Source organism: Lepisosteus platostomus, chromosome 7 (assembly GCF_059453375.1).
Source record: "Lepisosteus platostomus isolate fLepPlt1 chromosome 7, fLepPlt1.hap1, whole genome shotgun sequence".
NCBI lineage: Eukaryota > Metazoa > Chordata > Actinopteri > Semionotiformes > Lepisosteidae > Lepisosteus > Lepisosteus platostomus.
In genome coordinates this window covers 50,278,467-50,293,414 of record NC_142617.1, presented here as the reverse complement: position 1 = coordinate 50,293,414, position 14,948 = coordinate 50,278,467, and the positions used below count along the sequence as shown (strand labels likewise).

At 41.8% G+C, this 14,948-nt stretch overlaps 1 protein-coding gene across 7 annotated transcripts in view; it reads left to right on the top strand.

Annotated features, from left to right (window-relative positions):
- Positions 1-14,948, top strand: part of tjp1a (tight junction protein 1a) — a 149,500-nt gene that overhangs the window by 18,414 nt on the left and 116,138 nt on the right. For 3 of the 7 annotated variants that reach the window (XM_088641016.1, XM_088641014.1, XM_088641013.1), the window contains exons 1-2: positions 6,219-6,615; positions 13,799-13,931. In XM_088641016.1, coding sequence (XP_088497142.1) covers positions 6,449-6,615; positions 13,799-13,931 — 300 coding nt within the window. In that variant the 5' untranslated portion in view covers positions 6,219-6,448. Of the gene's footprint in view, positions 1-6,216; positions 6,616-13,798; positions 13,932-14,948 lie in introns of those variants that run through there. The other 4 variants (XM_088641019.1, XM_088641017.1, XM_088641022.1 and 1 more) reach the window with 3 other exon arrangements.

The window sequence follows — 14,948 nt, the reverse complement described above, 5'->3', positions numbered from 1 at the left end:
TCAGTCTTGATTTTTCATCCAGCTGTCGTCTAGTAGCAATATGCATTAGGACCCGTGGTAAAGTCTTAGAAGCATTAAAAGTATTAGACTCATGATGGACAGCTCAAATGCTTTTTTACAATTTGGTCGTTTCTGTGATTAAGCAGCACTCCTGTCCTTCAGAGAGTAAAGATGTGTTTGCCAGGCAGGTTCTCCCCTAGACCTGGACCTGAGAGACCTCCTGGAACTGCTTAATCTACGGGGGACGATTAGTTGGGAGACCAGCTTGTGAAATACTAAAATAAGAAGCGCTTAAAAAGGAAGGATGTCCTGCTAAATTGGAGCTTGATAGCAGTTTATTGTAACGGGCTGGATGGATGGAGCCCTGAATCGGAGGGTCAGATGATGCTAATTAGTGACCATGCCAGCGTGGAGGGGGCTTTTGTCAAACTGCGTGTGTCTGACAAAGCCATAAATCACAGTGCAGCACCACACTTCTTTCCCTGTGTCCTTGCCCTGCTGGGGTCTGCTGCTGGGACCAGAGTGAAACCCCCAATAATGTGTTTCTGACGAGATTCCGTTTCCTACAGTATCTTTCCAAAGAATGTATAAGCTATTTTTTTCAGTCATAATCCATTTTTTGTTCTACTGTCTGATACCCTGTAGATTTTGTACTTCTAATCTGGATGCCTCTTGTATTGTTTTAGGTCCATGAAGACATGTCATTTGTGAAATCTCTATCAAGGGTTAATTTTCTTTATGAAGAATAACTGGAAAACTGCAAAGCCATGTGAAATGTGAATGAGGGTCAAAGGACTGTCTCCACTGTAGGAGAGTAAATTGGTTTTTAAAATGAGATTTTGAGTGAAACCTATAGGTCTGAGGTTGAATTTCCATGGAGACATGCATGAAAATGTTTTCGTTTTCCCTGCCACATGGATTCTCTTATGTACTGTATGTCATGGACATCGGTTTGCGATGGTGTCAGCAGTTGAAATGGTGGTAAAACATACTTTAGCTCCTATTAGCACAGTTCATCTTTATCTCTAAAAGCTATTTGATATACATTTATTGCCGGTTTGGAGCATGTACTGTACATGCTTTCTGCTTTGGCTAGGGGTCAAGATTTTTGACAAACTAGATTTCTGTTGCCATCATCGATATGCGTGAAAGAAATAATGATCATAAAGTCAGACGTTAGATTCTAAGACCAGGAGAAAGTGACAGGAGTTTTGCAAGGATTCAAGATTCACTGACATCCCATCGGGCTCTGGCGTCAGGTTCTGTGTTTTTGAACAGAATGGTTAATAAACGTCTGCCCACAACGTGGCAAGACCTGTCCAGTAAAACCCCAGGTCTGCAGGGGCTCCAGGGACAGCTTTAGCCCGCAGTGGGGGCAGTGTCCATTGACTTGCATATAACCCAATAAATATACTTGAGGAGTGCTAAAATATAATCTGCGTTCGCATGGGCTCTGTGAAAGCAGTGGTGTGTGTAAAGGGGAGCACAGTGAAGATGGAACTGTAATCCCTGGGCCAAAAAGGGCGCAGTGGAGGAGGATTAGTTGGTAGACCAGCTTCTGAAATATTGGAGTAAAGGAGCATTTAAAAAGAAAGGTTGTCCTGATAAATTTGAGCTTGATAGCATTTTATTTATTTTGACCCGGAGCAAAAGCTGCAGTTAGAAAGAACATGGCACAGAGCGAATTTCTGCTTGAACTTTGTCAGTTGCCCACTGTTTGTGTGTTGCACAGGATTAAGAAAAGATTTGGTTCAGGGTATTTTGGACAAAGGTATAACCTGTATGTTTTTTCCCATCATTATCCATTAATTTTTCTATTATTTTGAAACCTCTGAAACCTATTATTGTCAGTATCTGTTATGTCATACTGTATATGATTGGCTTTGACCATTTTTACAACCCTAGAAAGCAGAAACATCTTCTAACTCTCTTAGCTTAATTTAGTCACATTTAGCAGCCAGGGGCTGTTTCCTTATTAGCTGTGTCTTTACAGCACATCAGGATGGCACATCTGTACTATGGCTGGTGACATGGGCATACTGTATACAGTATATTGATTTAATAAGGAACATCTTACAGGCTTATGGTGTTTTTTATGAGTAAGTGTCTATATAGCTGACAACATCTACCTTATAAATATTGTAGCACTCTCGGGTTCATGTGGGTATGCGCCCTTGCTGCTGCCGCCTCAGGTCGGTCCCAAACTGCTGGGGACTCGAACGCGCAGCCAGTTGAGCTAAAGGGAAATCTCCCCTCAGCCCGGCAGCTGCGGTCCTGCTTCACAGGGGCGGGCTGACGTCACCGCGCTGGTGAGCCGGCTCACACAACCTGCAAAGGCGGCCGTATGCGTTACAATATTATTAAAAATGCTGTGAAATCTAAAGAGATATCACTTGTGAGAATAAACCTATTCAGTCTTCCACTCTTCCTTTCGTAGGGAAACTAGGCTGTAGTTGTCTGTAATAACCAAGTGACAGGATTAGTACAGCTATACACTTCTGTTTTGTACTGTATTGATTAGCGCAAAAAAAACAACGTTTCTTTACAATTCCTCCCAAAGTGCTAGATCGCTTAAATGTAATAACTACAGATAAAATCTTTGTGTTGCAAATGATTATTAATCATGGTATGGGGCAGAACCATATGATTTATGACAGGCAGGAAATTAATTGCTTGAGATGGTTGCAGCCTAAGGAAATCTCCACCTAATCTCAAACTGCAGAAGCTACAACATAGAAAATGTTAAGCACAAAACGTTTACACAGATATTGGTTGTTATCAGTACATAAATATATATACGCACTTTAAATATATGTACATAGTTTATATAATGTGAGCAGCCCATGTGGCTGGAGACCAGGTCCAGGTAGATGTGCCGGAACCTTGAACTTGAACTTTACTGCCATATGTAACCGGTACATGTACTGGTAAAATGGAATTCTTACTTTATCAGTCAGTGCAAATGGATGATTGGGCTGGATTTGCACAATGAAAGAGTCCCTTCAAGCCCTACCACTTTTGTCCATTTCCCTGTCCTGACTCTGAAACTACGAAGTAGCAGCTCAGCAAACAGGGATTTGCACTTTTTTCCCTGTACAGGGTCCAAAGTCCTTTCCAACGCTCCCTCGTTGTGGAGAAGCCCTATTTGGCGACGTTGCGCTTCATCCTCCCTCTGAGGTCCACAAGGATCCTCTCCTGCAGCTGCAGCGCCCGACAGAGGCTGCAAAAGAAGATGCAGTCGAGTTTCAGATTGAAATGCAACATGTCTCTCCACCCTTCCTCAGCTGGCAAGAACATCTGGTTCCTCGTGATGTACTCGCCCTAGATGAACTTGAAGACCATCCCTTGCCGCACTCGTCTCAGTCTGGCCAGCAGCAGGTACACCATCGGCAGGTAAACCAAAGCTGGCAGGATGTCTGCTTTCAACACCATCACTTTCCCTGTGAGAGACCGCAACATCATCTTCCACAGACCCGGCTTCGTGTTCACCTTGGTGATCCTCTCAGTCCAGTTGATGATCTTGTTGTCCTGGCTCTGGAACGAAACCCCCAATATCTTGAGGGGCTCTTTGGAGAGCTCGAGACCTTCTGGTGCCGACATCCCGTACTTCTAGGGTCCGAAGAACTTGCTCCATGGCCTTAAGGGCTCTCTTCAACCCCCTGTCCGAACTCAGGAACAGCGTCGTGTCGTCTGCGTACTGGGAGATCTTGAGGGTTTTCCCCGCGCCTCCCGGTATCACCAGGCCATTGAGGACAGGGCCCTGTCTCACCGCCTTCGCTAATGGCTCTGTGAAGAGAGCATAAAGAAGAGTTGAAAGAGGACGCCCTTGTGTTACTCCGGACTCCTGGGGAATGAACATCCCCTGGGTGTCCATTTATGTTGGAAACTCTCTCTGAAATCGAGGCGTTCCAGCACCCTGAACAGCACTCTAAACAGATAGCTGTGGTTTACTCTGTAGAAGGCTTTCTCTTGGTCCAGGCTCACCACCATCATGGCCATGCTGCGGTCCTCGGCCCAGGCGATGGTGTCCCTGCGGAGCTGGAGATTCCAGCTGACTGATCTCCCTTCCATCCTCTTCCAAACGTCTGTTTGTTGTTGATGATGTGGGGCAGGGCGTGCCTCAGTCTGCTGGCCAGTAGCATGGACAGGATCTTGACATCCATGCAGAACATCGTGAGCAGCCTCCAGTTCTTGAGGTCTGCGGTGTCCCCCCCTTGAAGAGTAGGGAGATGACGCCTTCCCTCATGGGTGTCTCCAGGTTTTCCCTGGTGGAGATCTCCTGTTCCACCTCCACCAGATCTGCCAGAAGCAGGTGTAGAATTCCTTGGGGAGTCTGTCCGGCCCCGGCACTTTGCCATTCTCTATGGACCAAAGCGCCTACTTCGGCTCCTCCGCCGTAATCGGGCCCTCCAAGTCCTCCCTCACCTCCTCTGGCACTCTTGCTTTGAGCCTCTCCAGAAAAGCATTGCCTGCTTCCACCTCTATCTGCTTTTCTGAAAAGAGTTCTTTGTAGATTTCAGTCGTTGATTCTAGTTTGTCGCCCTCTCAGGCTGTGGATGATTCTCTTCTTCTAGGCACCCTGGACCTGATTAAAGAAATAGGAAGAACAGGTTTCATTATTTTCTCTCTTGGAATTATATCGTGCTTTTCCAAAAAGAGATCCCAAAGCACTTTACATGCAGAAGGGGGATCCACGTCATCCACTCTGCTCCAGCAGCCCGGCTGCACTGCAAATCAGGTGGGGAAGTGAGAAAATACTCCACCAAGTCAATTAAGGAGAAAATAATCGGGAAGATCAGATTGTGCAAATCCAAAGTGGAATTAGCCGGGGTAAACATGCCCACTCTTACAAACAGTGCCCTGGGTGTTCTGAAGACCAAGTAGGCACAGCTTCCGTTTAACAGCTCATCTGAAGGACTACACTTGGGCATTGATTTGCATTTTATGGTCCAGAGGGAGGAGTGTCCCAACACCATTTACAGCAGCACCCTTCCTCAGCTGCTGAGGTCTAACCAGATTTAGATACAGTGTGGTGATGCTGTAACACGACTTCTGCACAGGTTTTGCAACTGATCTGATTGGAAGAGGGGATTGGTACCCTTACTAACGTATAAAAAAACATTTTGGTCTTAGATGTAATTGGCTTGGTAATCTCACAATCCACTGTTGGATCCGTCAACAGCGATTTGAAGTCGGACGTGTAAATTAGTTAATGCAGATGTCTGACTCAGTATCTAAGCGCAAGAGCACGTCACTGTTTTCCGAAGGCAGAGATTGTGTCTATTAATTTATGTCTAGCCCCTGAAATGTATTTTTTGTAGTCGCACACATTCACACATATATTTTCATGTTTGAAAGGAATCCATTTTACAAGTCAGATTAGCCTCCTCCCTTTGTCCTTCATCATTCCTTTTTTTGCGGTAGAACAAAAAGAACAAAAAAGTACCTGGACCTCAGTGTTCTTTCCAATTAGCACAGCTCACAGCTCTCAGCCTGTGTTTCTATGGAGCAGCTCTGCTGTACCATGTTTACAGCCCTGCACATTTAAATAAGGGTTTTTTGAGAGCACTAAGCAGATTGCGAAAGGGTTAGCTGGTGGCCATTGATGAAATGGCACAGAATTGTGTTTTTGTTTCTCAGTGTTGATACTGTTTCCCCATTTTAAGGGAGCTAAGAATGTACTGCTTAGAATAGAGCACACACCCTGAAGAGTGTAGCATTTGATGCAGGTTTGTTTGTGCTCCAGGAATTTGACTCTCCAGTCAGGAGTGCTACCCCCTGCTGGTGGTGAATGGGGTACAGTTTGTGTTCCCTTTATTTTCATGTTTATTGTGCTTAAGCCGCCGGCTGGATGCAGCACAGCTCAGTCAACATGTGGATGCCTTAACAAGTGGGAACTCTGATAGGCTTCAGTTGCATCTCTGCTCGCTGCTTCTTCTCCCAAGCGGGGAGCAGTTCAGTTCGGGAGACCCAGCACGTGCTCACCAATTAAATACCAGCTGCTTCTTCTCTTCCTTCGTGGTTTTTTTTTTTAATTTTCCAAAAAGGACACAAGCGCTCTTCGGTCCAGGAGCATCTTCTGCGGTGGGAGTGTGTGGGGGGCGGGGGGGAAAAAGAAAAAGAAAAAGAAAGGTCTTTACATTATTCATTTGCATCTTTTCTCCCTCTCTCTCTTTCGCCTACCTCACGCACGGACGTTCAGCGCCGCGGCATTGCGAGAGTTTCAACAAAAGTGCTGGGAGCGAAAAAACAATGTTCAGGTCCTGCCTGTAATTGAATGGATTAGCAATCTATTCTGAGAGCTAATGAGATTAAAGTGTCATTGTTGACATGGGGCGCTACAGCGTGGCACCTTTTGTTGAGCTCCTTGGGGAGTGTTTGTCCTGTCAGTTCCTCTATGCTGGAAATGGCGTTCTGATGCTGAGCAAGGGAGACGCAGAAGAGGCGGATGCCAGGGAATAAAAATTGCATGATTACCTACGCTGGCTTGTGGTGTGGAATCGTAGAAGCGGTGGACAAAATGAAATATCAGAAATATCTGACTGTTCTGCAGATGGCTTTGGGAGTGACTGCGTCCAACAGAAACAACCTCCTTCCTTATAAAAGACGGATGTGGTGAGTATGCATTTCAGGGGATAAATATGGGATGCTGCCGGGGAGAAATATAGTGGCCGTATCAGTGTTATCTAATGATGAGAGGGATGCACACTGCCATTGTGCTCCATTCACACTGCAGAATTGGCTTGTTAGCTTTGTCAGGGAAGGCGACTCTATCATCTTTTGTTTGGATAAGATGCAGACACGAGCCTGCCTTTCTGTTTCGTGCTGCAATTGTTTTAATTGCACAGATCTGGAGGTCTACACGCAGAAGGCAGTGTGTTTGTGTGCGTGGGGGATCTGAGCAGGCACTGCCCTTTATTAGCAACTAGCATGCATGATATCATTCTTCTTTTTTTATTATTTAAATGGAATGTTAGGAAAAATGTTATTTCTGCATAACGCTGTACATTCTGGCTAGGAAATGCAGTAATTGTTTCTAATAAGGTGGATGGTTATTTGAAAATCACACAATAGAAATAGAATAGCATTCCGTTTTAATGTAATGATCAATTCTTTGTATCAATTATATCTGCACATAAATATTTTCCATAAATCAATTGTATATGTACCTGTGTATATACACTTGCATTGAAATGTTATTCTTTATTAAATACGTGTTTAAAATGCAGGCATATCGTTAAGTTGAAAGGAAAGTATAATGCACTGCTGTCTTAAAATATTAATTCATTCTGTATTAAGTTAATCTGAATAAAATATGGCATAAAAAAATTCTAGTGTTTTTCTTCATTTGCTATTTTTATTTAGTTTCAAAGGTTAAATAAAGTGAAACAGTTCTTGGACTGCACACTCACTAGTCTCTTTATTAAAGCATTACAATAATAATTTTATAGTTGTCATCTATCTATGTATATAGCTATATCTACAGTAAACATTATAATACATGCTAAGCATAATAATTCTTGTATTAAAAAAACAACTGTATGAGTCATACTCACTAATCTAGAATGATCACACAGTTGTGAGAAGAAATGCTTTTCGCTTAACAAATTGACATTTGCTGTTGTTTTTTTATGTTTGATATAATTTACCATTTCCAAATGTTTAATCTAATCATTGAAATCTTTTGGTGCATTTTTTTGTGTATTTTTAGTGTATTTCTGTAAAATGAGAATCATTATTACAAATTATTTCTGTAGACAAAATTCTATTATAAAATGTAATGTTTCTCACAAGAACATATTGTTTAAAGCTGAAATTTCAAGTGTAATTATTCTGTGTACAGAAAATACTGACAGGTGATCTGATACATATGACCAACAGGTTTTATGCAGGCATATCTTAAATAATATCTGTGATCAAATATCCAGGATAAAGAAGTAGAATATGAAAGAAAAGGTCTGGAAGGCTGATTTCCCAAGGACTGTTGGGAAATTCGTGAGATGTGGGTCCTCACAGGAGCCTGTCATTTCTGATCAGGAGCAAACGTTGACAGATTTATCATTGTGACACTGTTTCTGTAGGAGCCCCTGGGTCTTAACACAGGTTTGGATAAAGTTTATTTTAGGTTCTAAAATATTCTTAAGGAATAATGAGAGGCTAGCAGATTCTGCTGTGAGTGGGTCTAAACTAGAAAGCCTATTGTATGTCAGCTACCAATAATGTATGTCCAGATGTCTGTTTCCAGTTTGCAGCATAATGTGGCCGTTGTTAAATGATGCGTGAATTCTCCCCTAACAACATGTAATGATCTGATTGTCACCAACAAAGAAATATATTACCAGTGTTTGATCACACATCAAGGACCTTTGCAAATGCAGTCATTATGTTATGTGATCGCATACAGTATATACAATGGGCTTTGACTATGAGCTTTTATGTTATTGTGTGATTAACAGCATCCACATTACTTTGCTGTTTTGTTCAAAACAAAATTAAAATGGCTATCCCAGCAGCAGACCTTAAATGTTGGTGGTCATATTTTCTTTCTTTATATTTATTATTTTTAAATCAATTTTTGTCATGAGTTGTTTTTATTTTTAAATCAGCACATCCCTCCTCTGCTGCTCATTCTGATCCCCTATTTTTGATGGTTCATATTCCTAACAGGGCAGATTACTATTCAGCAGGCTTTTTACAGTCTTTAACTTGAGGTGTGTCCAGATCAGGTCACCAGAGGAGTGAGTTCATCAGGTCTCAGCACTCTCCTGCAATAAAGGAGTCCTTTGTACATCAATGCAGCCTTGTTGTTCTAGAGTAGAAACCAGGGTGGGTAAAGTGAATGAGCTACTTCTCCAAAAACAAGCCAATCCTTCCAAGGCACAATGAAGGCAAATTGACAGCCAACACAACTGAGTAAGGTCACTCTGCTGTGCCTCAATAAAGTGCACTAAGGGTGGAGGGGAGATTTTAATTTCCTTTACGCTTGTCACATCGATTTCTGTATGTCTACACACTGTACATAAACATACTGCATATAATTATTGTTCAAAATCAGATCTTGAGCAGTATGCCTTACACTCAGTGGTCTTTGAAGATAGGAAGACTCTTATCGTGATGAAATTCTGTCTTCACCACTGGTATCACACAAACGTAGACGGGTCATGAGAAATAATGTTGCCACACTGAGGCTTCGTGTTGCATTCATTCCAATCTACTTGTTTACTTTTCCTTTGATGAATCACGGTGTTTGTATCTGGACTTGATTGCAGCACTTAGTTTACACTCAATTAAAGCTCCGGCAACCTGAAGGACAGATAGAGCTGAAGTACATGATTGTCCATAGGTTTGTTATCACACCATACAGCTGCTGAACAGATGGTCTTCCCTGCAGCTGTCCTTTCTTCTCATAATGAGTGGGTTGTTTAAATCTAGGTAAAAGGTTTATAGTCTGTTACCCAGTCTAAGGCAGTGTTTAAACTAGGATTTTATTTCCAGATTTCCATTTCCACAATTTATACTAGAGATGTGGGTGGAATGGTGGTGCAGGGGTTGGCATTGCCACCTCGCAGCGCTGGGGCCCTGGGTTCAATTCCTGAGTGGTTACTGAGTGGTTAATTGGCCCTGGTGTGACTGTACAGTATGTGTGTCTGTATCTGTCTGCCCTGCAATGGACAAGAGTCCCTTACTGAGATAGGCTCTGTCTTCCCCGCAGCCCTGAACTGGATAAAGCAGATAGAAAATTGATGCATTTAAACTAAACATGTTGTATGTAAGTAAGAAGTCTACAGTAGAATGCAATGTATGTAAGTCTACAGTAGAATGCCTTTTAAGCTTGAGTTCAGGTAGCACTGAAAATGCATGGAACCACTGACCTGCTCAGTGTAATGTACAGTATGGCTTCCTGGAGCTCATACAAAACTCTGAGACAAACCCCACATTCTAGCAGCCACTGATATTAGGGTGTACAGGTTTCTATAATGATGTTTTTTCAGGGTTCATTGGGTTAACACCCCTCCACCATCCCCTAACCCCACCAGCAAGTCCGCAACCATAATGAGGAGAGGAGTTCTGATTTCCTCGTCCATTTTGGCCTGGCAGGTTAAATGTTAAACTACACAGCAGATAGATAGGCTGATGTAACATTGATCTGGTGGCTCTAGTGAATTACTGGTCAGTCAATAAGCAAGAACCATTCAGGAAACAAGGACTGTACAGGGAAGCGGTTGCACTGAACTACTTAATGAAAATGCTAATGTAGCTGAGTATGTTATATTCAAGAATCACTGATTTCATTTCATAGCAACTACTGCCTGATTTCATACTTAGCAGACATCATCTGAATTCGAGTCTGGTAGGCTCATTGAATTTATAACCACCTCCAGATATTTTGTGAGATTTACAATTTGTGATCATAATTCCGTGATTCTATATATATAAAAATGTGCTTTAAGTAAGGGGCATCATGAAAAATACAGATTGAAGCAGGAGGTCCTTGACCCTTTTAATCTTTCTGAATAAAGAAACTACAGTTTTCCGAAGGGTAAGCACGTTATTGTAGATCCAGGTTAGCAACAGCTGCTGTGTTTATTTCTCTTCATTCATCACAAAGTGGAGTGAGGGAAATCCTAGCCACTGGTATTTTCTCAGTTGCATATATTCATTGTTATCTTTAAGGTTTGTCTTATCAGAAGTATGTTTAATTTTATCTATTTCAAACATATACTGTGGTGTACATCATATCCAAGCTAATCAACTGTTGCAATACATACTGTACAGTAAGTGGGAACCACACGTACTTGTGTAGTTGTAGCTGTTTGCATATGAACACCTTGATTGCTCTGCTTTTGTGAAAATAATTCAGTTTTGTTTTATTTTTGCTGCAGTGCTTTGCCAGAGACATTTGGCCTTAAGCTCTGTGTGTTTAGCAACATCCTGGAAGTGTAGGTGAGGGATCCTTAAGTGATGGACTGCTGAAAATACCTACGGTACAGTACACATGCATATATGCCAGGAGTCCCCGTCAACAACACTTACTGTCCATTCATAAGTCATTTGATCAAAGAGGAAAATCTTGGTTCCAGTGCTTAGACTCCCACAGGAGCCTGTTTTCCTGACTGCACAATGTAATGTTACATGAAAGTGGCTGACATGACCTTTGTGGCAAGGATGAGCTCACGCGCCAGTGATCCTTATGCACAGGTCACCCTCCCACTTCCCCACTTCCACTAAGAGCTCTGCAGGACTAATCCACCCGCCTTGCTATGACCATTTCCACGCCACCTTCCCAGTTCCTGCAAAGCTCCGTGATTTGATCTGTATTTTGCTTTGCATTTTGCAAGGTATTTGCATTGGAGGTGCTGCGCACAATGGCAAATAAACCCAAAGATGCATCCGTTTTGTCTCCTTCCTCCTTCAGCGCAGTGAGGCAGGAGAGAAATGAAAAAAATGATACTCGGATTTAGCCATTTTGTTTTCAGCTAGAAATTCTTTCTTCAAATGAGTGTTTCACAAAAACACTAGTTTTCATCCTTGAATGCTGTGTCCTTAAAATACATCTTCGCCTTCTGTTGCTTTTGTTGAGGTCAAGGCAGTAGAAGTGAGCAGCTCGACAGGTTTCCCAAAGCAGACAAGAGGCACAGAATGTGTGCTTGAAGGCACTAAATATTTATGGCAGCCGGAGCTAGTAATGGATTTTTGTCTTTAGTGCTTCAAGAAATAGTGCCAGGAATATTTCAACATGTATCCTTGATTTCCGGAACCAACAGGAGATGAAACAGACTAGGGGACATTTCCTTTTCCCGAACTACTTGTACATTAGCCTGCTCTCTGTAGAAATAGCATTCTTCCTGGCGAAGATATTGCTGTGACAGTGCCAGAAACCCTACTGCTATAAATATACAGGAGTTGTGTTGTTTTGTGTTTTCTTATCTCTTAAATGCGGCGACCCCTTGTCCTTGCATATTGTGTAAACATCAAAGAACTGTGTGATTGTCCTTTCTTCTGGGTCTCTTGTGTTTGGCAGGGGAATAAAATTCAAGATACTTTCACCTGCAAAATATACATTTAACATTGTTCCTGTGGAATTGCCCACATTTTCATTCAGGAAATTTTCATGTCAAAAGCATGTTTTGTTAGCTTGTATTTTTATTTTTGTGAAGCATTTATATCAGACTTTAAAGTCAGGGATGTTTTTAGCTATGAGAACTTGAACGTTACTCCCAGCTCATATGTAGCATGATGTTACATTTTTTTTAGGTTGCTAGTTTCACATACATGAAAATCAGATTTCAAATGGAGCAAAACTCTGAAAAGTCTTGTTCTATCCTCACACTGTCAGATGAACCTTCTTGTCCTTGTGGATCGCCCATCAGCAACTTGGTTTTTCTACTTCCAAGCACTCAAAAATGCTTGGACATTTTGTTTTAAGGGGAGGGGACTAGTGATGCATATAGAATAATGCCCACAGCAGATGTAGGTCACTGAACATGGGATTGTTTTAAAAGCAGAGTACAGAAGTACAGTTTGTAAAACAAAGAATGAAATGCTGGTTAGATTAAAGCATTGTGCCATAGACTGAACCCCAGAAGGAGGGACTGGAAACCTGCTTTTCCTTCGGTCTTAATTATGTTTGCAGGAAAGTTACAGAAAAGGTTAAAAGGGCATTTTTCTTCTCTGCAGACTGCCAAAAACACTCTCAATTTCACAGCAACAGCACAAGCATTTTTTGTGGGTCTCCTGCTCAGATTCACTGGTTCTCAGCATCACCTGATTTGTTGCTTCTCCTTTGGAAGCTACCAGACCAGGACTGTCTCCCTGCTGAGCATTCAGATTTGTCCACCGGAGCTGGGCTATATACATGCTTTAACATTGTTTCTGGTTGCATTGAAACAAACGGGCAGAATTTCAGATCTCACGTTGCTATCTGACAGGGAGCCAGTTGGAAATGAGAGAGAGAAACATGAAATGAGAGAAATGTACACTTGCTGTTGTGCAAAGTTCTTTCTTCAGAGCCCATACATTTCTAACCTTTCGGGTAAATAAAAGTCAAACGTTTGGAGTGAACCTACTTGTTTAGGTCAGAAAACGTTGTTATCTATAAATCTTTATCAGGACAACTAAGCGAGGAAAATCTTGCATGAGAGCAAAGAATACTCCTTAATATACTTGTTAGTGTCACAATGTTTTTTTCATTTCTTTCAGAAAAAAGCCTTTGTATTTGCTTCAGCATAGAGAACCATAGCCTTTTGTAAGTGTTGTTTAAAAATGTCCATATGTTAGTCAGCCAAGATGACCAAAATACATAATTCAGCTAATAAAAAAGCTTGATCATAGATTGACACTAAATCTTTTGAGCATGACTGTACCCTTTATATTTATAACAGTACTGTTACAATGAAAAAGAACCAAGTTTTAGAACTTAGCTAGGGCAATGAAAAAGCCTCTTGAATCTTTTTGGCAGCTACTCTAAAGCTGCAGCCTTCAGTCTTAAACAGGCTGTTGACATGGCATGTCTGAGAATGAAATTTTGAAGGAATAATAGGAACGTCAAAGGATGCATGTTCTTTACCTAGTTTGTCCTTAGGCATACTGGTGACATTAAAAGCAATTATGCACACTTGCTTTGAATGCCACTCAATTCAATAGGGAACATTGCTCTTTAAAGAAGAAAGCATCCATGGCTTTTGTCTTTCATTACTCATGCCTGTAGCATGCTTCCTGACATTATATTGTATGAGACACAATGGTCTTAATTCCCTGTGCTAAAACTGATTAAGCGTTTGTGTGGCTGTTTCTTTAGGGTGACTCCGAGCTCAGATACCTCCAATGCAGCTGCCTCCTCGGGGAGCCAGGGTAAACCTTCCCTCAGACGGATCAAGGGCCGAATCCACAGAAGCAAAAGCCTTGACAGCATCGAGCTGCTGGACTCCAATGTAAGTCTGGTAATACTCTTCATAACTGCAGCTGTACATGTGCTGAAAGTGTCCGTGGATGCAATGTTCTTGGGGAAAGTAGGAATCTGTGAACAGCCTAGCTGAGCATGCTGTCTCCAGCCTAATGAAGCAGAGTAAGGACCGAACAAAGAAAAAATAAATATGCTGTTACACTCCTTTGTAGCTCTTTTTTTAAATTATTTGACCATGCATTGTACTATAACGAAAAAGACTTGAAATCTCAACTGTTCAAAGGGGCCTTTTTAGTCCCCTTTTAATTATTTTCACCTATGTGAAGATTTACTGTTAGACACCGCGCCAGTTTCTTGCCCTTTGTGTAGGGGCTTGTTTTGGTTAGGGGAGTCTTTAAAGTTCACAGTGGTGTTTTTAACACAAACCAGCATGAAAAGCAAATGCACAAAATATGACCTTTTTTTGTTGAGGTCAGATAAGAAGGTTTTCATTTCAAGTCAAAAGGTTAAAAAATTCTAAAGCGAGTCCTGGGCTTGACAGCATGGTAGGGATGTGTTCTTGAAAAATGCACCATGCAGTGAATCACTTAATGAAAGTGTCTAATGTTGTGTCTGGCAAAATATGTAATGCAGTATTAAAGGCATTACATTATAAATTATTTTTTTCAAGTCTGCTTATGCACTCACTGTACATAACAGGACATCTTTGCTGAAACTGGCTGTTCGCGCCCCAGGTTAACACTTTGTCAACTGATCTGCAGTTGCTCACTTGAACATGTTTACCTTGAACCTCAAAACAGTGCAAATATATCCCCATCCTGGATGATGTCCTTCCCTTGGGGTAGGTACAGTACATGCTGACATCACCTTGGACACTGATGGCTGTGAAACATCAGCAAGTTGAGCTGTTGGTCAGTTACTCACTGAAGCTCCTGCTAGACATGCTCCAACTGATGTCTTGCAGTCATGCTAGTCATCATTACAGGCAACCAGACCTTGCTAGCATTTTTATACATGGCTTTAAGCATGCTGGGATGTTAGGCAT